The 22,611-nt window shown below is 38.7% G+C and overlaps 1 protein-coding gene across 6 annotated transcripts in view; it reads left to right on the forward strand.

Moving 5' to 3' along the window:
• The window catches only part of AK9 (adenylate kinase 9), a 149,085-nt gene that overhangs the window by 30,020 nt on the left and 96,454 nt on the right, over positions 1–22,611 (forward strand). For all 6 annotated transcript variants that reach the window (XM_036769282.1, XM_036769277.1, XM_036769278.1 and 3 more), the window contains 5 exons: positions 2,161–2,289; positions 7,454–7,528; positions 13,698–13,796; positions 19,834–19,973; positions 20,052–20,232. In XM_036769282.1, coding sequence (XP_036625177.1) covers positions 2,161–2,289; positions 7,454–7,528; positions 13,698–13,796; positions 19,834–19,973; positions 20,052–20,232 — 624 coding nt within the window. The remainder of the gene's footprint in view (positions 1–2,160; positions 2,290–7,453; positions 7,529–13,697; positions 13,797–19,833; positions 19,974–20,051; positions 20,233–22,611) is intronic.

Below are 22,611 nucleotides of genomic sequence, written 5' to 3' on the forward strand. Positions count from 1 at the left end.
GTCAAGAGATCACCCCATGATGTCATTGGTCTTCTTCTAAAATGAAGGTTGAACAGCAACAATGTGACCCTGGGCATGTCACTTAACCTCGCAATTCCCCAGGTACCCTCTAATATTATAAATTATAAAATACCTATCTGCCTTCAATTCCTTATCAGGGAGCTCCCTCTAACAGTGAATCACGGGTCTGATCCAAAAAACAAACAAAAAAGGAAGCCGATGGAGAAGGAACGAGCCAGTGGTCAATGGTGGCAAATGCTACAGAAAGGTCAAAGGGATGAGGTCATTGAAGAATTTGAAGAGAACAGTTTGACCGAAATGGTTAGAATAAAGCCAGATCGTAGGGTGTTGAGAAATGGGTAGATAGCCAGGAAATGGAGCAAACAAATTAGGCTTTTCTTTATAAAACTTAAGCAGCGAAGGGAAGGAAAGAGGTTCAAGAGGATAAGGGTTAATGGAAGAGGTCCACATCCCGCGCCCCAATATAGGAGAGACACATAGAAAAATCATTATAATAGGAAATAAGCTAACTAGGGTTGAAGTTCTGGAGTCTAGATTAAGTACAGGCACCTTCATCTGTTTCTGGAAGGTGGAAAAGTCCCGCCCACCCCCCATCTCCCTAATCTTTCTACCATTTACATAGAGCTGAGAGAGGCTTTGATCTTGAAGTCATTGGAGAATGGAAGCATTGTAGAATGGCTGGGAAAGTGTGGAACCGTATGGGTCTTGACCCAGACTCTAGTAGACTTTTCTAAAGCAATTCAGGTGGGGGCAATAGGTCAACAAAATACAGACTGACCCTTTGTGGTCAATCACTCAGGAATGGGCCTAGTCTGTGTGGGTCTTAAGTCTTAAGGGACCCTGCTACATACATACATACATATGTATATTCATATCTATATATACATACAGCATTTTATATTTGTGTTTGTGCCAAGTCTTCCTGATGGATTATAATAGCCTGCATTTCTAGAGGGCTATATCCCATATACACAGCCTTTTTCTCATGTCTCTGTGACATAGACAGTATAAGTATTATCTCCAGTTTAAAGATAAAGCAAATGGCCTGTAAAATAATTTGCATAAAATCACACAATAATTGTTTTTGTTTTTTAAATAATATTTTATTTTTCCCCAATTACATGTAAAAACAATTTTAACATTCTTTTTTTAAAGTTTTGAGTTCCAAATTCTATTTTTCCCTCCCTGAGATAGTAAGCAATCTGATAGGTTATACATGTGCAGTCATGTAAAGCATTTCCACATTAGTCATTTTGTGACATAATTCGTATAAAATCACACAGTAATTATTAAGTATAACATAGGGCCTTTACAAAGGAATATATTTACTTCAAAGGTGTAATTGAAAGTATACAAACTTATTCCTCTCCACAAGAAGGAAGCATAATCTTCTTTCCCCACTGTACCGCTACAGTCTCTGGGAATGGGAAGAGGATTAGGTTCGTAGCGTAGCTCAGTTTCTATAGAACAGTCTCAGTTCCAAGTCCAAAGCAAGCTCGGGCTCAAATCCCAGGCCTGCCAGCTTCTCAGGGCTTCCACATGGAGAAGACTTGGCTGGCTGCATCATCCCACCTGCAGTCCTTGGCTTCAGGATCACCACGGCCCAAACTCCCGGGTCCTGTAGGGATAAACTCTGGCACCTGAAACTGAGGAACAGAAACAAACACTCCCAGAGCCATTTCTTGGAGATGGGGTAAATGAGTGGCAAGAAGGGAAGGCAAGTCCTTCCCCTCTCCGCAGTTCAGTTCACAGGGTCTATGTTGGGCCCAGCAGATAGGAACGAGGCAATGTGTTACAGCTGAAAGAGGACTAGTCAGAGATGACCATGAGCAAGTTCTAAAGCCTATGAATCAATAAGTAGTTGAGGGAAAGAATCTTTATAAGAAGGTCTTTAGAATCCTTACCTCTAGAGTCACTGCGTTTGCCAAATATATGTGTGTGTATGTATATGTATATATATTTATGTATGTATGTACATATATATGTAAATTCTATTGCAAAAGAGGTATTGTAGATTTCTGGGGCACTGTTTTTAAATAGTGTGTTTAAACATTAAGGAATCTCAAGGAAATGTCATATTGTAGTTTTACAAATCACTTGAAGACTTAAAGAAACTACTGAGACTTTTTTCCCTTTAAGATGTTCATTGCAGAGATGCAAATGGTGGCAGAAATTTTTCGTCATTTGGTGCAGAGGCCTGAAGATTTTACAGAAAATATTGAAGAAAGTATCCACCATTATAGAAATGAAATGCTACGCCTTCTAGAGGTAAGACATAACATTATGTAATGAAATTATCTTACTGAGTTAGAAAAAAATAATAACAAAGTTCATTCAGAAGAATGAAAGGTCAGGAGCTTCAAAGAATCCAAGGGGAGAAAAAGGAAAGGAAGCAGATTCAGTAGTATCAGACCTTAAACTATATTATAAAGTGAGAGCATTGTTGATGTGTAAAATGGATAATTTTGGTTATTTTAAATTAAAATTTTCTCATATAACTAAAACCTATACAGCCAAGAATAGAAGGAATGCAGAAAATTGCGGAAAAAAACTTTCATACACAATGGCTTCTCAGATAGGATGTGATTGGCTTGGAATATTACTATGGTGTAGGAAATGATGGGCTGGTTGGTTTAGAAAATACAGGGAATGATTTCAGTTTATGAAGGAAGATGCTATCCACCTTCAGAGAAACAGCTGATAAATGGAAATAAGCACAGTACAGTCTTACATAGATGTGTATGAGTGTATATGTGTGTATATTTACAGGTATATTTGTATATGTATATATGTATAGTTATCTATGTATATGTGTAGATATCAACACATATGTATATAAGGCTTAATTATAGCCTTCTTTGGTGGGGAGAAAATAAAGTAAAATTGCCCAGCAGAGATACAAAAGAAAATGTACAAGGAAGCAAAGAAAAGCTGGGCAGCTTAGAAAACAATGTGTGGTATTTATTATATAGGTTTTCTTGACATGGAAATTTATTATTTTTATATTGAATCTTCTATTATAGTTTGCTGCATACATGGCAGTGTTTTTTTTTTTTTAGTTTCTTTTCTTGTTTTGTATTTAAGTTTAAGATGAACTTAAAAATTTACCAAAAAACAGTTTGTGGAAAGTTGAGGATAGCACAGAAAATTAGGAATATTATCGTCTGTGTGTTTAATCACTGTGCATAATAACTTCCAAAATTAAATCAGGCTTTTTAGTGCCTGTTTTATTTGTTTGTTTATTACTATGCTGATAGAAAATAAATTGCTCTATACTTTCCCACAGCTCCAAATCGGACTTTCACAATATTTTTATCTTCAATTGGTACTCATTATCCTACTATTAATTATCAAAATCTCCTGAGTTAAAAAGTTATATTTTGGTACAGATTTGTGATTTCTTTTTTTTAATTTAATTTATCTGTTACATTTTAAGTTCTGAAATGTCTTCCTGTCTCCCTTCGCATCCCACATGAGAGAAGACCACCAATTGACACAGATTTTAAAATATGTATAAAACCACGCTATGCGTACTTCTATTAATCAGTTCTTTCTCTGGAGGGTGGATAGTGTCTTCCTTAATAAGTCCTTTGTAGTTGATTTGAGTTTAATAATATTCAAAGTAACTTGATTCACAATTATTCTTTGAATAATATTGCTGTGATTTCTTAATTTTAGGGATCTCTTATGCCAAAACAACTGTAGTTCTTTGAAATGGTCTGGGAAAGTTGACAGGTTAAATAAGTTAGGATCATATAACTAGTATATGTCAGATGTAAGGCTTGAACCCACATTATCCTGATTCTGAGACTGAATGACTATCTACTACTTCATGATTCTTCAATACAGATTTTCATAGGGAAACAAAAGTCATTATCACCCAAAAGTGTTCACTAATTAACTGATAATTTCTAAAATTACTCTTCAATCAAACCTCACCCTCTGCTTAACATTAATACTTGTATCTATCTCTAGTCATATTTTCTCTTGGGGTCAATTTCTTTGTCGTTCAATCTCTAATTGTTCATGGGCCGCTTCAAAAGAAAATTATTTCAAATGGTTAACAATGGACCTTGGGGAAACTGATGAAACCCTTGAATATTTTTGCAAAAATGACTACTTTTATGAATATGCTATAAAAGTCAAGAGTGAGGTAAATGCAAATTTTTGTTGGAAATATTAAGTCAAAAGCCTCCATTAACTTCTCAGTCTTGGTTTCTTCTCAGAATCTGTTTATAGTTGTAAATAAAACATAAATTTATTTAATTCAAGAGCAACTTGTTTTCATAATTTTAGTTATTTATTCCTTTCAAGGTAAAAGTGCAATCAAATCTTTTTCCCTTCATTGTTTACCATTGGTTCACATTAAATGCATTTACTTTAAGTACTCCTTTCCATTGCCAATTAAATTGTGTAAAATTGTCAAAGAGACCTCATTTATTTGGTGATTACTCTATAATAGACTTATACAGTACTTATTAATTCTAATTCTCCTTTAGGAATGTTACAGGATAAGTCAGAATTATGATATATCCTAATAGTTTTCTGATAGAAGAAAAAACATCTTGGCTCTGCACAAGCTAGCCAAGACTGCTTTGCAGAACTCAGGCATTCTTAATTTTATGGTCCTGAAAAATCATGTAAAAATTTATTTTTATAAAGCAAGTCATATGTTCAGTTCGGTAGGGGAAGGTCATTCTATGGTGACCGTCTCATTTATAGAATTACCAAACCAGATAAAATAATGTAAGTTTTTTTAAACCTAAATAATTTCTTCAAACATGTAGGCTAATATTTCAATTTCTTCAAACCGATATACTCTGTGAGTGGCAATTCTAATTAGTATTCACACCCTTCTAATCTAACTAAAACCAGTTGTCCAGTTCCTTCCTGCTCCTTAAGACGTAAACCAACAGGGTCTTGATCTAGGCTTCCCACCTTCCTGGGAGACACAGTGGTGAGATACTGATGACTGTTGAACGTGTATGAGCTGATGAAATCACCAAGTAAATAGTATAGAGGGAGAAAAGAAGAGGACCCAGGACAGAGCCTTGGGGGACTCCCAATTAAGCATGACCTGAATGAAGATCCAGCAAAGAAGACAGAAAAGGAGAGGTCAGACAGGTAGGAAGAGAACCAGAAGAGAGCAGGCAGTGTCATGAAAACCTAGAGAGAAGAGAGTATTAAGGAAAGGAGGGTGATCAACAGTGTCAAAGGTCAAGAAGGATAAGGATTGAGAAAAGGCTATTAAATTTGAAAAGTTAAGAGACCATTGGTAACTTTGCAAAAGCAGTTTCAGGTTTTTTTTTACATGAAGATTTTTTTGCTATGACAAAGACATCATACAATTTTTATGATCTTGGTCTTTCCTTCTTGCCTTTGTACAAGGCCGGAAGAGAAACATTTGCAACTTTTACAACCTTGAATTGGACTCCAGGAATATCACCAACAGCATGATCTTTTTGACCAAATCCAGCAACCAAAACTTCATCATTTTCCTCAATAAAGTTTAAGCAGCCATCACTGGGAGCAAAGGCAGTGATTTTTTTTTTTTTTTGTCGTTCTTGATCAGCTGGACTCTCACACGCTTCCTGATGGCAGAATTGGGCTGCTTGGCTTCCACACCAACTTTTTCCAAGACAATCCCTTTGGCATGAGATGCTCCTCCAAATGGGTTGGCCTTCAAGGCAGTGCCCAAATGATCTTTCTTGTATTGTTTGTCGTGCCACTTTTGGTCTCTCCTGTGGCTTCGGAGTTTTCTAGCAGTACGAAGACCACAGCACTTACCCATGCTGCCACCACCCGGGCCAAGAGAAAAGCGCAGTTTCAGTTTAATGATGAGACTGGAAGCCAGATCGCAAAGAATTTGGAAGTGGGAGGAAGGAAAGTAAAGATGACCTTCCAAAGGAATTATTCAAGAAGAGTGGAGAGATATAGAATGGTAGCTAAAGGAGATGGTTGGATCAAGTCAGGGTTTGTTTGTTTTTTGGGGTTTTTTTAAGAGGGAGAAAAACATGTCAATAAGGAGAGATTGAAGATTAGAGAGAGTGAGTATTGGTAGAGGAGGCAATCTGCTGGAGAAGACACAAGGTGGATGTTGAGGAGGTGTAACAACAATGCTGCTTGTAGCTACTGTGTCTGCATAAAGCCAACAACAAGACCAACAATATTAGCACACAGGAGGGCTGCTAGCACAGGTTCTTTGATTTGCTTTTCTAAGGAAAGCAACTTTAAGGGGTTAACAGTCTCACTTTAATTAAACATACATATATCATTCACTTAGTTCAGGGGAAAAAGCCAGCACCCTGAACTTCAGAGAGAATAGAAACAGAAATTACAAGCAGAAATTATATAAACAGAACCAATAAACACAAGTCAGCAGATAGAGCTTCTGTCTGTCCATAGCTATACATACATACATAGTTACCAGAGAGAGAGAGAAGCACCAATATCTGGGTTTTCAAAGCTGGGGGGGCTCCAATGGCTACTACCCACAGTCTCATCTGGCCACGTCATATGGACTCTCTTCCCATGAGTAAGCCCCCAAAACAAAATCCTAACCTCAGAGTATATACATACATACATATATATATATATATATATATATATATATATACACACACACACACACACACACACACACACACATATATATAGATACACATATATATAGATACACATATATATGTGTGTATATATATAATATATACACACATACATACACACACACACATATATATGTTATATATATGTGTATGTGTGTGTGTGTGTGTGTGTGTGTGTGTGTGTATACTTCTTCAGGGTCAGAGGGTGTCACAAACATGTGACTCAAACCCATGTGACCTAAGTCTTCTTGTGACTTAAGCAAGTCCTCAAAGATTCCCAATTCAGTCAAAGACTCTTGATTGAAACAAAGGCAAGACTCAAAGGCACTTGATAGCCTTCGTGCTGCAAAGCACTCCAAAACAAAAGACAGCAAAAGTCCCACTTTACTTACCATCACAGGGGGTTGCCTGGAGAAGGAGAAAATCCACTTCTTCATGTGGGAGAGGGGGGAAGGAGGAGATGGTGGAGGAAGATATTTGAATAGTGTTAGATGAAGAGGGAAGAAATAAGTATTCATGAATGGCCTCTGCTTTGTGTGAAGTACAAAGGAAACTGGAGTATGGGATATGGGGAGGAATACTGTGGGGGGCTGAAGGAGAAATGAAAATGAAAATGAAAATCTTACCATTGTAGTAATATTGATTACAGAGATGTAAAAAGATTGGTCCTTTGCAAAAAATCTTTATACTTAGGAATATGATTTAGATATATTTCATAATTTTGCTTATGTCATGATATTATAATATTTAATCCACCTTGAGAACATTTAGGTTAAAGTTCCAATTTATGCTATTTTGATCATCCTTGATCTTTTTTTCACATGTAGGAAATGATGGCTGACCATGATTCTCAGTTTCTTATTGAACTAGATGGAAATAAGACTGCAGAAGAGCTCCACAGGGTAACTAGAGTGTTCGTAATGAATAAATATTTTGCACTTGAAAAAATAAATGAAAAGTTATTGAATGGATTATAGTTATTTCCCCTAAGTGTTGGAAAAATAATTGAAACTAATAGTTTTAGGAAGAGAGGATTCATTTTGATTTTTAAGATTAATTGAATACTACTATTGTCCATAATTTTTAAAAGCTTGAAATTCTTGAAAATAAGTGAGTTTTAGAGAGTCAAAAAGATCCATATTTCATGTTTATATTGTCAGCATCATTTCACATGATAACTTTCCAATCCATTGCTAAGGGAAATTGTTTCCAAAGTACTGTGTGGAATTCTCTATAGTTAATTATGGGAATTGATATTACTAACAAGATGCTCCCTAGAGAAAAAAATAGAACAGTAAGCAGTTATATCCAAGTGCTGGTAAGAGGGGATGCTGAACCTCCTCTGAGTCGATGATCTTTTGCTAGACTTTCTTGCTATTGTAATACCTCCTCTTCCCTCCTCCCAATTCATATTCATACTAGCAAGTTGGGTTCCAAGAGGGATGACTGCTCTCCTGTATTTCCATTCACTATTCAGTCATTTATTTGCTTGTTTGTATGTTTATGTATAGCATTCTTTTTTTAAATTATGAGTTCCTAATTCTCTTACTCTCTCCTATCCCTCCCCCACCCATTGTGAAGGCAAGAAATGTGATATCAATTATACATGTGAAATCATGCAAAACATTTTCATATTAGCCATGTTGCAAAAAAGCAAGAAAAATAAAGAAAATGTGTCTCAGAAGTCAGCAACAATATTCTTCCCATTAACAATTATCCAGTCTTCTCAGTTAGCTCTTCAAAAAAGTCACCTACTAAAATAGCACAGCAAGAATAGGAGTTATAGATTATTTCCCAAAAACATGTGGTGCTGATGGGGTGCTTGGGTGCCTGTGTTTGGACTCCAGTTTCAAAATCACATCCAGTTCCAAAATCACATCTCTCCCTAGCCTCAAAACACTGTCCCTAGCAGTTTCTCTCTAGCAAAACAGGACAGCATGCCCTAGCAAAACATTTATCTCTCTTCCTTATACAGTGGCCAGCTGTACCTATAGAATTTATTAGTTTAAACCAGCTGTGTACTGGCTGAACTGGCTATGTACTGGGTCATAGAGACATTTGCTACTTACTGGCTTATCATATGCACACTAGACCTAGACATATGTATACTCCCTTACATTTATCTTGTCTAACAAGACATTGATGGAAGCAGCCTGGATATTTCCCAGTCAGCCCTGACCGTTAGTTGATTTAGTGATGTTTCAGGCCTAAAACCACAACTCCATGTAGCCCCTCTTTGGGCTATTTCCCAGTGAACTCTGGGTAAGATATCTGCGCAGTAGATACAAAAAGTGCATGTTCCTTTAAGAACTGACCACTCCTTAACCACTCTCTAATCCTGCCCTGAATCACCTAATTAACATATTTGGCACATATTTTATTAAAGTTTAACCTGTACCCCTATAATATTGCAGGTTCCCTAAGAACTCTTGCCTGCCGAAAAGCATAATAAATCTTTGCCACCTTGACTTAAAGAATGCTGGAGAACATGAATTCATCCCTCTCCAGTACTCTGGTCCTTGAGGGGTACCCCCCGCCTCAACAACCCTTTCTGGGAACTCCAGTCTTAGGATTCCTGGACTTTGTCTCACCCTTAGCAGTACCTTCTCTCATGCATGCACACAGAGTCTGTAAAAGAAGGAGTGGGTATAAATTTATAGTACAGTTGTAGTGTGGCACATGTGTAAGAAACACATAAAGCCAAGGCATGATTCCATAACTTCAAGGGCTGCATGTCCTTTCTTTCTTTGAAGGCTCACAATGGTCATGACAGGGGATAACTGAGGATAGACAACTTGTTCCAGTATCCAGATAAACTGGCTCCTGAAGGTGCAGAGTGTCCCCAAGATACAGAATCTCTGCTGAACAAGTCAGTCCAGCATGGAGCTCGGCCAAGCACAGTTCCTGCTAGGCTTGTCTAGGCAAGTCTGTTGGCTCTTTGTACAACATGGCATCTCTGATGTTTGTGTCAATCCACTGGACTTTCTAGGCTTAGGTTTCATTGTTGTTGTTAAGTTGTTTTTCAGTTGTATGATCCCATTTGGGGTTTTTTGGCAGGAATACTAGAGTGCTTGCCATTTCCTTCTCCATCTCATTTTACACATGAGGAACTGAGGCAAAATTAGGTTAAGTGACTTGCCCAGGGTCACACAGCTGGTAATTGTCTGAGGCCAGATTTTAATTTAGGAAGATGAATCTTCCTGATGCCAAGTCCAGTGCTCCATCAGCTTTACCACCTAGCTGCACTAACAACAACATGCTCTTCTGCTATGGTGCTCCAGCATTCTTTTCATATAGAATGCTATTTTACTCTTTTAAATAAGACAGAAACCCTCATCCTGGGATTGGCAAAAGCCTCTGAGGTTTGTCACCTCCCAGACTTGCGATGGGAAGGGTATACTTCCCAGTTCAACACTTTTCTCTGGCCCAGAGCTGGGGGGTTATCTCAGAGAAAGACCCTACCCTAACTTATGGTGATTGAGCAGTTACATTTCCCAGATTTCTTTGAGGGCTTATGGAAATGAAAGGCAGGTGATCCAGGCAGGTATGCTAGTACAAGTTGTCTTTTCTACCTTTTCATTTGCAGTTGAGCTATTCAAAGCCTCAGAACGCTGAGGTGTATAATGCTTGATTTACACATGAAAGCATCTAACCTTTATTTATCATTGGCTATATCCTGGCCCCTCAAGCGTCTCCAACTTGGCTAAATTTTAAAGGAGGCACATCCTTACACAATAATATGCAAGTAAATAATTGCTAGCTGGTGAAAAAGAAGTAAGGCAAAATATAGACAAAAAAATGAAATATGGCATCCATAAATTTGGTCATGGTTTAGTCTCAAAACAGCTGGTAGGAACACGTTGTTCTAAACCAAAGGTGTCAAACTCACCACCCACCCCAAGTGCAATAAAAGGACATTAAACTGTAATTGGGAGATATTTAACAAAATAAACAAAAATACAGTTCAACATAGGTAGTGTTAATTTGTGGTTTTCTAGGTGGAGCAGTAGATAGAGAGTTGTGCCTAGAGTCAAGAAGATTCATCTTCCTGAGTTCAAATCTGGTTTCAGATACTTACTAGCCATGTGATCCTGGGCAAGTCACTTCACCTTGTTTGCCTTAGTTTCTTCATCTGTAAAATGAGCTGGAGAAGGAAATGGCAAAACACTCCAGTATCTTTGCCAAGAAAACCCCAAATGAGGTCACAAAGAGTCTTATGACTGAAGCACATGAAAAACAACGAAGTTGTTATTATGCAGCCCACAGGAAGTTAGTATGCAGCCCGCAGATCTTTTCAATTTTAGTTTCAATAAATCAGTAAACATTTATTAAGCACCTGCTTTGTGCCAGACACTGTGCTGAGCTTTGGGGATAGAAAAAGAGACAAAAGACAGTCCTTGTCCTCGAATAGTCCCAGGGAGACATAAACATTGTCCTTCTACTTGTTTCCTCAGTGCTATAAAGGAAAGTTTTAATTAAGAGTCAGCATGCCACTGATCTCATAGAGTCCTACAAGTATGGGTGCAAAATCACAGTTTCCCCTAAATATCAAATTATGTAAATTGAACAAAAAATTATACAAAGTTTATCACTGCTTGACACAGTTTAGGGGTGATGGGACCCCCAAAATGTCAGGGTACAGGGCGGCACACCTTGAATGAATTCACAAACTCAAACCATCTTCCAGTCAATTGGCAAAGTTTATTATCGTGGTCGGGAACTTGCACTTAATGGGGGTGTGAGAAACACAATTTTGGGGATCACTGGACTGCCTGGGCAGGACCAAAGCCCTATGGGAATCACAGGATCTCCTGAGGCAGGGTCAGGCCCTGAGGAAGAACCACATGATAACCCCTAAGGAAGGCTGTGCAGACCACAGGACTCCCAGAGGAAGACCAAGTGGTAGCCCCACTTCTAACTGGGGGGATCACATGGCTTCCTAGGGTTTAGACCCTGAGAAAGACCCAAGTGATGGCCCCTTAGAACATTTGTAGGGATCACAGGACTTCCTTGGGTTAGACCCTGAGAAAGACCCGAGTGATAACCCCTAAGGAAGGCTGTGCAGACCACAGGACTCCCAGAGGAAGACCAAGTGGTAGCCCTCCTTTACCTGTGGGGATCACAGGGCTTCCTAGGGGTTAGACCATAAGGAAGACCCAAGTGATGGCCCCTTAGAATGGTTGTGGGGATCACAGGACTTCCTAGGGTTGAACCCTGAGAAAGACCCGAGTGATAACCCCTAAGGAGGGCTGTGCAGACCACAGGACTCCCAGAGGAAGATCAAGTGGTAGCCCTTCTTTATCTGTGGGGATCACAGGGCTTCCTAGGGGTTAGAACCTAAGGAAGACCCAAGTGATGGCCCCTTAAGAAGGCTGTGCAGATCACAAGGTTCCCCAGGGAAATCCCAAGTGGTAGCCCCCTTAACACCGTGATGGGGATCACAGGACTCCCCAAGGCAGGGTCAGGAAGTTAGCCCAAGACATGCTTCCACAGCTCATTGCTTTCCTGGTAGCATAATCTTAGGAAGATCCATATGATTTTACCATTCTCACCCAAAGAACTCAGAACCAGAGTGGGCAGAGGAAGGCATTTATTACACTCCTTGAGAGAGCGAGTGCAGTGCTCACTAGGAACACTCACCCTGATACAGAAGCAGGAGTGAGGGTTACCAGCTCCTCTACTCCTGTTTGAGTTATGGTTAGTTTACACTCTTTACTTTTTTACGTAGTTTTCTTAAGTTATACAGTTTATATAGGTAGGATAATAAGGATATAGAAGCAACAGTGAAGTTAAATAGTTCTATCTTCCTTGTCTGAGTTAGGATTGGTCTACATTCTTTACTACCCTACTTTCCCTCTTTAATATATGTAAATTATGCAGATTAGTAGACCTGGACACTTGACCAGGACCTAACCCTTGAACTGACATGATAAGCTTGGACTGATTCAACTAGTTTAGCTTTTCTAGCTTCCCTGATCCCTGGATGGCCATTGTCTTGGTAGGTAAACTTCAACTCAGCTATATGGATAGCTTCTGTAGGAGCAAAACCAGATAACGTACTGTCTTTTCTTACAGGGGTGATATGCAAGCTTAAATGTAAAAGGGACAGTGAAAAGAATGCCAAGTATACTAATTAGGTGATATGGGCAGGATTAAGTAGTGGTCAGTATATGCAAGTAGTCTGGTTGCTGAACTTCTGGGATGGACGGGAAAACTCAGGGAGTCTACAGAGATAGCTTTGTTGAAGGGACAAGATAGAAGGGTTGTCAGAGCATGGTGCTTGGGAATCTGGTGCCTGGGAAAGAGTCCTTGGGCCAGCACCCTGCATTGACAGCTTCTATCTGAGGAATTACAAAGTCAACTCTGTGCCTGTAACACGGAGAGAATTTTCTCACAGGGGCTTACTGAGATTAGGGGTGCTGCCAGAGACATAGTCTTTGCCTTTTGGGATCCAGTTCCCACCACCCCAATATGCTTACTTACCATCTTAGTGCTCAAAATGGATTTAGAACCTTGGGTTGACTGAAAGTCCCCTTCCTCCTTCCCTTCCAGTGACACATTAAACCGATTTGATTGGCACTTGTTTAAGATACTCAGCTCCACACCAAAATTCTGTGAAAAGAAAGGACACTATAACACCCAGCAAGCCTAAGGCAGGAGGTGGTAGAAATGCAGGTGGTACATTGTAGAGTGGGCCCAGCAGACCAACTCATCCAGCAGAGATGTCCCACAAAGGGAGGACCCAGTCCAGCAGCCTAGTGACTTGCCAACCTGTTCCCACCGAAGAAAAAGCACAGTTGAGCAGAGTTGCCAACTCCTTGCCCTGAAGAAAAGTCTCTGAAAAAAAGAATATGATTTAATATTTTTCTTTGTTATTTTTCAGATCTTCCATTAATTTTTCTTTTTTATAAACTATTTCATGAGGAAAAAACTCATAGGTGTTACTATTCACAGCTGTTCTATGATACTCCATAAATTTTAAATTTACAAGATTAAAGTTAATAAGGAGATATACTTCTTCATTTATGAGATATTTCAAATAACATGTAGTCCTTTGTTGTTTAACCTTAGTCAGTAATAGACAGATTTGATTGCCTTGGACTGAAAAGGGCAGCGGTTATAACCAGACTTCAGAGTTCTGAAGAAGAACTATCAGAGGCCATGGATAATGTAAGTTGTATTCAACTAATTTAACATATATATGTATATTTTTTTCATTTCTATTATATTTTGTGTCTTTACATAATTTTCTATTTAAAGAGATATTTCAGATCATCTTTTAAAAAGAAGACTCACAAAATGTGTTATTTTATAAAACTTCTTTCTCTAAAATATGGCATTTTACCATGCCCCTTATAAATAAATAATATACAATATCATTTTTATCAAGTCAATGAGCATTTATTAAACACTTGTTCTTGTTCAGTCATTTCAGTCCTGTCAAGCTCTTTATGACTCAATTTGGGGTTTTCTTAGCAGAGATACTGGAATGGTTTGCTGTTTGCTTCTCCAGCTCATTTTACAGATGAGGAAACTGAGGCAAACAAGATTAAATGACTTGCCCAGGATCACACACCTAGTAAGTTCCTGAGGCCAGATTTGAACTCAGGAAGATGAGTCTTCAATGACTTGGGGTCTGGCACTCTATCCATTGCTCCCCCTACCTAGATTCTATGCTAATTGCTGGGACTACAAAGGCAAAAATAGTTCCTGCTCTCAAGGAGCTTATATTCTAGTAGGGGAAACAACATACACATAATCATGAACATACAAGAAAGACACATGAAAAACTGGAGGGAAAAACTTCAGAGGGAAAACATAAGCACTGGGAAAGCCTTATTGAAGAAGGTAGGATTTTAGCTGATTCTTGAAGGAGGCCAAGATAGCCAGGAGGTAGAGATGAAGAGGGAGAGAATTCCAGGAATGGGAGGCAGTCAGTGAAAATGCACTGAATTCAGAGCTGGAGTATCTTGTGTGAGGGACATAGAGAAGACCAGAATCACTGGATCTTTTGTGGAGGGGAATAATGTATAAGAAGACTGGAAAGATAGTAAGGGGCCAAGTCACAAAAGGCTTTAAAAGCCAAACAGAGGGTTTAATATTTGATTCTGGAGATAAAAGGGAACCCCTAAAGTTTATTGAACAGAGGAGGTGACATGTTCAGACCTGACCTTTAAGAAGCTCACTTTGGCAGCTACATGAAGGTTGGACTGGAGGGAGGAAAGATTTGGGAGATGAACCAGAAGGCTATTGCAGTACTCCAAGCATGAGGTAAGGAGGGTCTGTACCAGGGAGGCAGTAATGTCAGAGGAGCAAAGCGGGTGAATTCGAGAGATGTTGTAAAGGTCGAATTGATAGAACTTGGCAAGAGATTTGATGTGAGTGGAGGGATGGGAGATGTGAGAGTGAAATATTGAGGATGACATCTAGGTTTCTAGTCTGGGTGACTGATGATGGTGGCCTCAAAGAGTAACAGGAAAGTTAGGGAAAGGAGAGTGTTTGGGGGGGAAGACAATGAGTTCCACTTTGGTCACATTGATTTTGGGGTATCTATTAGACATCCAGTTTGTTATGTCCAATAACTGGAAGTTAGGAGAGCTGGAAAGCTAAATGAATAGATCTGAGAATCATCTACTTCTTCTGTGACCTCAACAAGCAAAATAGTATTGAGGGACAAGAGAATGGAGGGAGAAGAGACAGAGGCCTAGGGGATACCCACCATCAACAAGCATGACCCAGAGGAAGATATTCAAAATGCACTTTGATGCCATTGAATAAAAAAGTTGGTGTGAAATTAAAATTTTATGAATACATAGTAAATTATAAAAATTTATTCGTTGTTAATGTATTCATTGAGAGGCCACCAGATGGCATAGTGGATGAACTGCTGTACTTGGATTTAGGAAGATCCAAGTTCAAATCTTGTCTCAAACACTTCTTCAGCTTTTTGATTTAAACCCATCAGCTTCTTTTGAAAAGACAGAACAGCCTGTTCATGGCCACAGGAGACAAACTGTACACTCAAAAGGCATCACTGAAAAAGTTTGTAAAGTGAGAACAATTATAGCACCTCCCCCACAAGGTTGTTGTGAGGAACAAACGAGGTGATGATGATAATGATGATAGCCAGCATTTATGTAGTGCTTTAAGATTTACAAAGTGCTTTAAAAGATAATGCTGAGTATTACTAGCACTTATTAAAATAAAGATATTAGCAGGTTTTTTTTAAGATAGCTGTCCCTGCTTCTATCTTCTGTACATGTCTTTATTTATTCGAATAATATTTTATTTTTTCCCAATTACATGTAAAAAACACAATTTTTAATATTCATTTTTTAAAATTTTGAGTGCCAAATTCTCTTCCTTCCTCCCCTCCCCCTTCATTGAGAAGGTAAGCAATTTTTATACATTGTACATGTCTTTTTAAAATCCAAGTTGATCAGTAAGTCACATCAGATTCTTTAAATACTCCCTCATCCTTTTCCACTCACTGTAGTTGTTTCTTCAAAGTATCATTTTTGAGATCTTCCCACCCTTGCCAACCTGACTTGTAGAATTTTAGAGTTTAGGAATCCTAAACTTATTCTCTCACCGAACTTCCAGATAAAGCTATTCTGCTCCTATTTGTCAATTCTGTCCTTTTTGAATATGGAATGCTTTTCCAGAACCACGTTATAATCATGGGTCCCATCCCATCTCAAGTCCCAATGGGGCCATCTGTGCCACCTTAGACAAGTTGGGATCTTTAAGTCACTTTGCTTATCGTTCATACATTGTGAATTTTTATATAGACTTCTGAGGTCATGAGTTTTATTAATCTCCATTCTCAGATTTTATTTCTTGTGAAAAACTACTACTGTTTTTCTTGATTGTAGCTACTCTCTATGGTATCCACTTTGTTAAATATGCATAGTCAGTTTTCTCTATGCCCCCTCCTTTTTCAGTTCAAAGCATTTTTTTTAATTAGAGTAAAACTCTAGGCAGTTATACTTTTACCAACCCTTGTTAAATGTTCTCCATTTCTGGCCCCATTCCTATATTTTAAATTGTGATTCAGATATTCTAACTCTATTCTCTGATACCAGCTGACCACTTCCCAAATTTGCCTTTTCTTCCTAAGTTCCTGCTTTTAATCAGCAAAAGGGTTGAAAACACCATCTTTACCCATATTGGGTCATCAATTTCTTATTCAAGATTTCATAATCTTTAGCAATGCTTTCTCATTTCCTTCCAGCAACATTTTATATCCCACAATAGTCACCCAAAGTGGGTTAGTGGCTGTGAAACTTCAAAAGTCTTCATAGATTCTGTCACATCCCATATAAATTACTTGGAAAGAAAACAGATTTCTGTATTGGATTTCTTGTTGAAAGTACCCTTCACCACCAACCATTATACTTACCAGATGATTTCTTTGCTGACAGCACTTATGAGTGATTCTACATCACTATCTCTTGATGGGCAAACAGTTGATTTCTGTCATAGAGTCCAGCTTCTTTTCTTCCCTTCCTCATCTTTGTCATGTTCATCTACCTCCATCCTTCTGAAATAGGTCATTTCCTTTTGCCTGCCTCATTAGATCTTTTCCTATCCCTTTTCACACAACATTGAATTTTTCTTGAAAATCTGTATAATGGAGAGGTAACTGGTTGGTACAGTGGATAGAATGCGAGCCCTAGAGTCAGGAAGACCTGAGCTCAGATATGACCCAAGACACTTACTAGTGGTGTGACCCTGGGCAAGACACATAGCCTGGGCGTCTTCGCCTATAAAATGGGGATAATAAAAGCACCTACATTCCAGGATTATTGTGAGGATCAAATGTGTTAATATTTATAAAGTGCCTAGCAGAGTGCCTGTCACATAGTAGGCACTCAATAAGTTGTGTATTCCCTTCTCCTCCTTCCTAGAGCATATCACTGAAAAAGTTGCCTTGCCCTCCATACTTGCTGGAAATGAGATCCTCAGTTTTTAGTCATTCTTGTTGGAATCTTTCATGACCAATTCCCATGGCAAGCTTTGATAGCCAACCAATTATTGGCCATGACTGATTACTTCGCTGGGGACTGAGTTTCTGGGGGAGGAAAAGAAGGACTCTTTCTTTTTCTTTATAAAAGTCTTTCTGCCTGTTCTCATAAGATGTTAGCTTCCTCAGTTGATTGGCCCAACATGAACAGCAGCCCAGTACAACTTACATATGTGGTGGTTTGGTTCTTTGAGGACGTAGAAAGAGCTCTAGCTCTGAAGTATCTGGATTCAAATCCTACCTCTAATGTCTACCACCTGCGTGACTTTGGGCAAGTCTATAGAATTGGGGGCTGAACTAGATAGCCTCTGAGGTCTCTTTCAGCCATAGCTCTGTGATCCTATGAGAAGGTATCTAGTTGAAAGCAACCATCTGCTTTTTTGTACCTCAACCTATTCTGTTGATGGCCTTAAAATATTTTATGCCATTTTTTAAGCACAAAAGTCATCACTCATACAGTCCATTTATACCAACAATGCATCCCCTTCATCAGTGGTATCAAACTGAACAGCATATTGACTTGGAAAACCACAAATTAATATGATCTCTATTGTATTTTTATTTCATTTCTTAAATGTTTCACAGTATATTTTAATCTACTTTGGACAGACTGCCTGTGAGTTTACACCTCTGCTCTATATATTTACCTTTTGGATCGCTTGAAATTTTCTTTCACTGCCATATAACATCCCTGAGAAAATAATGAGAAGTTGTGATTTTGTGACAGGAAGCATCTTGAGATCATAGCAAATGTTATGCAGTTTCCCCAGTGTAATCTATCCCAATCTTCTCCTTCTATTCAATTCTGAACCAAGATCACTGATCATCTGCCATGCCTATCTTATCCAAGAGAGACCTGTGGGTTCAGCTGCATGCCTTTGCAGAGAAAAGTCCTACTCTAATGCCTCATCATAGCACTATTCCTTCCCAACAGTTACTGGTCAGGGACTATCTGCCCTGCTGGTTATTAGGGCCTTACACCTGACCTGTTGCTTTGCCTAGTGGACCCTAAGTACCATGTACCACGAAGCTGAAGCCTCTTCTGTGTCTCCCCTAGTCAGAATGTCAACTGCATGAGAGCTGGTAATGTTTCTACTTGTATTCCCAGTGTATGGAACATAATACACATTTAATAAATGTTTTCTTAATTCCTAACCCCCTTCTACTGCTCTAGTCTTCTTATACCTTACTCCCCACCACATACTCTTCGAACCAGTGACACTGGCTTTCTGGCTGTTTCATGAATAAGAGATTCCATTTCTCATGGGGCAGCTAGGTGGCACAGCGGATAGGGTGCTGTGCTGGGAACCAGGATGACTCCTCTTCCCAAGTTCAAATCTAGCTTCAGACACTTACTAGCTGTGTTAACCCTGTTGGCCTCCATTTCCTCCTCTGTCAAATGAGCTGGAGAAGGAAATGGCAAAACACTCCAGTACTTTTGCCAAGAAAACCCCAAATAGGGTGGCAAAGAGTCAGACATGACTGAAATGACTGAACAACATTGCATCTCTCAGCTCTGAGCATTTTCTCTGGCTGTCCCCCATGCCTAGAACACCCTACCTCCTCTGCTCTGACTTACCCATCTCTCTTTAAGTCCCAACTAAAATATCATCTTTTACAGGAAGCCTTTCCCAGCCCCTCTTAACTCTTGTGCCTTCCCGCTGTGAATTGTTTCCTATTTATCCTGTATATAACTTGCTTTGCATGTTGTCTGCCTCATCAGACTGTAATCTCCCTAAGGGCAGAAACACTCTTTTGCCACTTTTTATATCCCCAGCACTTAGCACAATGCCTTGGCACTTAGTAGGTATTTATTAAATGTTGATTGGTTGATTGAATCCTGTTCCATTCCATTCAGATGGCATAAGTCTGAGGTCTTTCAACATCCTAGTTATCTTCCAACCAGGATATTATGATTATTGTGAAAATCAAATACATATAGGTATAGAAAAATCTGTGCTATGTTGATATTCAGGATGTTATCAGAAAGATCTTAGAAAAATGTATAATTTAGAAAAATATAAATGAAATGTAAACTATTTTTAAAACTTATAAATAAAAACAGTAATGATAGTTTTTAAAAACCCATCAAATGAAAAGCTGAGGTAGAGAAGAATATTACTATTTAAAGTTTAGTAAAGATGTATGTACACAAGTTAAATTTCATTTTATGACCAACAGGATGAATTATTCCGGACTCTTTCATCTTATAAATTAATCGCACCTAGATATAGATGGCACAGAAGCAGATGGGGGAGAGCTTGTCCTGTTGCTTTAAAAGAAGGGAACATTTTAATGGGATTGCCAGATTTGAGTGTCAGGTAAGCAACATTAGCAACATTTTTTGAATGACATTTTCAACCTTGTTTTTACTTTGTTGAAATGTCTTTTTTTTTAAGTTTCCTAGGTAAAATGTACTGTCTTTCATCTGAAGAGGCACTCAGTACATTTATGAGGAATCCACGTCCCTACCTTCTTCCACCAATGCCACTTCCACCATGTAAAGTTTTTGTATATGGACCAAAATCCTCAGGAAAAACAACTCTTTGTCATTTAATTGCAGCTAAATACAGAGGACAAGTATGTATATATGCATATATACAAATGTATATATATGTACATAATTGGTCACAATTTATAGAGTTTTATTTAATATTTAGACTTTTAGATTCTACATTGCTAATTTGGATAGTGGAGTCTTACCCACTCCCCCCCTCAAAAAAAAAAAGTGGTGCGTAGGAGGCATTTGATAACTACTTGCTGATTGACTTATTTCTCCCAATTCACTTCTCTTTCGAATTTCCTTATTTCTGCTGAGAGTACCATCATCTTTCCAGTTTCCCAGGTTTAAAACCTTGGGTTAATTAACTGGGTGCTTAATTTCCCTTGACTCTTCACTCTGCCATAGCCCATATATCCAGTTAGGTGCCGAGTCTCATCATTCCTACCTCCATAACCTCTCTCCAATCTGTAACCTTCTCACTTCTCATATAGCCACCACCCTAGTTGAGGCCCCCAAGGCCTCTCAACTAAGATTATTGAAGTAGCCTGGTAATTGGTCTCCCTGCCTCAAGCGCTGCCTCTCACCAATCCATCCTATACCCAGCTGTGGAAATGATTTTTCTAAAGTACACATCTGACCATATTGTGACCCTACCCAAATACAAGCTTCTCAGTTTGGCTTTTAAAGCCCTTCACAACCTATCCTTATAATATGTTATTTTTCTCCCCTCACTCTGTGATCTATGACATTGACTTTCTTGCTCTTCCTCACACACAACACTCCATCTCTCCAATTTTGCATTGCCTGGCCTCAGTACCTGGAATGTACTCCCTCCTTACCGCCTCTTAAAAGCCGCCTCCTACATGAAGCCTTTTCTGAGCCCTTTTTCGAACAGATTTGCCTTGTCATTTACATATTAGTAGTAGCTAGATGATCCACTGAATAGAGAGCTGGGCCTGGAGTCAGGAAGACCCAAGTTCAAATCCAGCCTCAGACACTTACTGTGTGATTCTGGACAAGTCATTAAACCTCAGTTTCTTCAATCTCAGTGACCTCTGCCTCAGTTTCCTCAACTGCAAAATAGGGATAGTAATAGCACTCACCTCACGGGCTTATTGTAAAATATCAAATGAGATATTTGTAAAGCATTGAGCAGAGTGCCTGGCACATAGTAGGTGCTTAATATATGAATTTTGTGTTGCAAGCAAGGCTCAAACTTGTATAAATATACCCTATTAGATTTCTAACCCAGTGCCTTGACCATGTAGTATGGAATAAAATGGGGTACAGAATAGGCCTTGAATCTAAGAAGACTTGAATTCAAGTTCTGACCCATAAAAACTACTTGTGTGATCCTGGGCAAGCCACTTAACCTCTTATTGTTCTAGGCAACTCTCTAATTCAGTTAAATTACAGAAAAGGTGCTAACCTTCATTGGTAGAGGGAACTTCCTCACCTGGGAGTTCTCGGTGTCATTGAAATCCCAAGGCCATTCCCTATCCCTGAATTTCACATATACTTATTCATGTATATGTTGTGATCTCTTATAAAATGAAAACTCCTTAAGGACAGGGCCTGTTTCATTTTTGTCTTTGTATGCCAGTGACTAATACAGTACCTGACGTGCAGGAGGTGCTTAATAAATGCTTATTTATGGATTAATTGATTGATAGTTAAATGTTAAGTACCAAATGAGTTCTCTTCTACTTAAAATAAGTCACCAATTGACAGATTATATCTGAAGATCTTTGTCATTATGACAAATTTGGGCCATTGGTTTCCTCATTATTGTAGAGAAAGTACGCTTCAGTAGGTATAGCCTGGTCAGTGTCCACCAGTGTCCATAAATACCAAACCAGATGTGCTACAACTAAGAAAATATTTTCACGTAGACATTCATCAGTCTGCAGTTCATCTTTGACCTGCAACCTGATGTTGCATCTCTCCCTGGACTTCTGTCCCCTCACCATTTGGGCTTAATTCCTATTATTTTATTCTTTCCCTGATGTTGGGGCCCCATTTCATCATAGTTGAGCGTAACTGATGAAGCATCACTGGCTTTTCTCTGGTTCAGTTAAGCAATTCAGTTTTTAAAGTATTTATTAAGTGCCTACTGTATACTAAAAACTGTATTAAATACTAGGGATACAAAGACAAAAATTAGAAATAGTCCCCGTCCTCAAGAAACTTGCCATGTGCTGGAGTATACAACATATAAACAGTTAAATAAATACAAGATAATTTTAGGCAGGAGAGAAAACTAACAATAAGAGAAATCAGTCAGTATTACCCAGAGATGGTACCTGAATTGAGCCTTAAAGGAAGCTAAGGATTGAAAAAAGCAGGGAGAAGGGAATGTAATCCATGCCTTTGCAAATGTATGGAGTCTGGAAATACTATACCATACCTAGTTAGGGTAACAGCTGGTGGAACAATTTGGTCTTCTCTGGCTATGG

Source organism: Trichosurus vulpecula, chromosome 7, assembly GCF_011100635.1.
Source record: "Trichosurus vulpecula isolate mTriVul1 chromosome 7, mTriVul1.pri, whole genome shotgun sequence".
NCBI classification, from domain to species: domain Eukaryota; kingdom Metazoa; phylum Chordata; class Mammalia; order Diprotodontia; family Phalangeridae; genus Trichosurus; species Trichosurus vulpecula.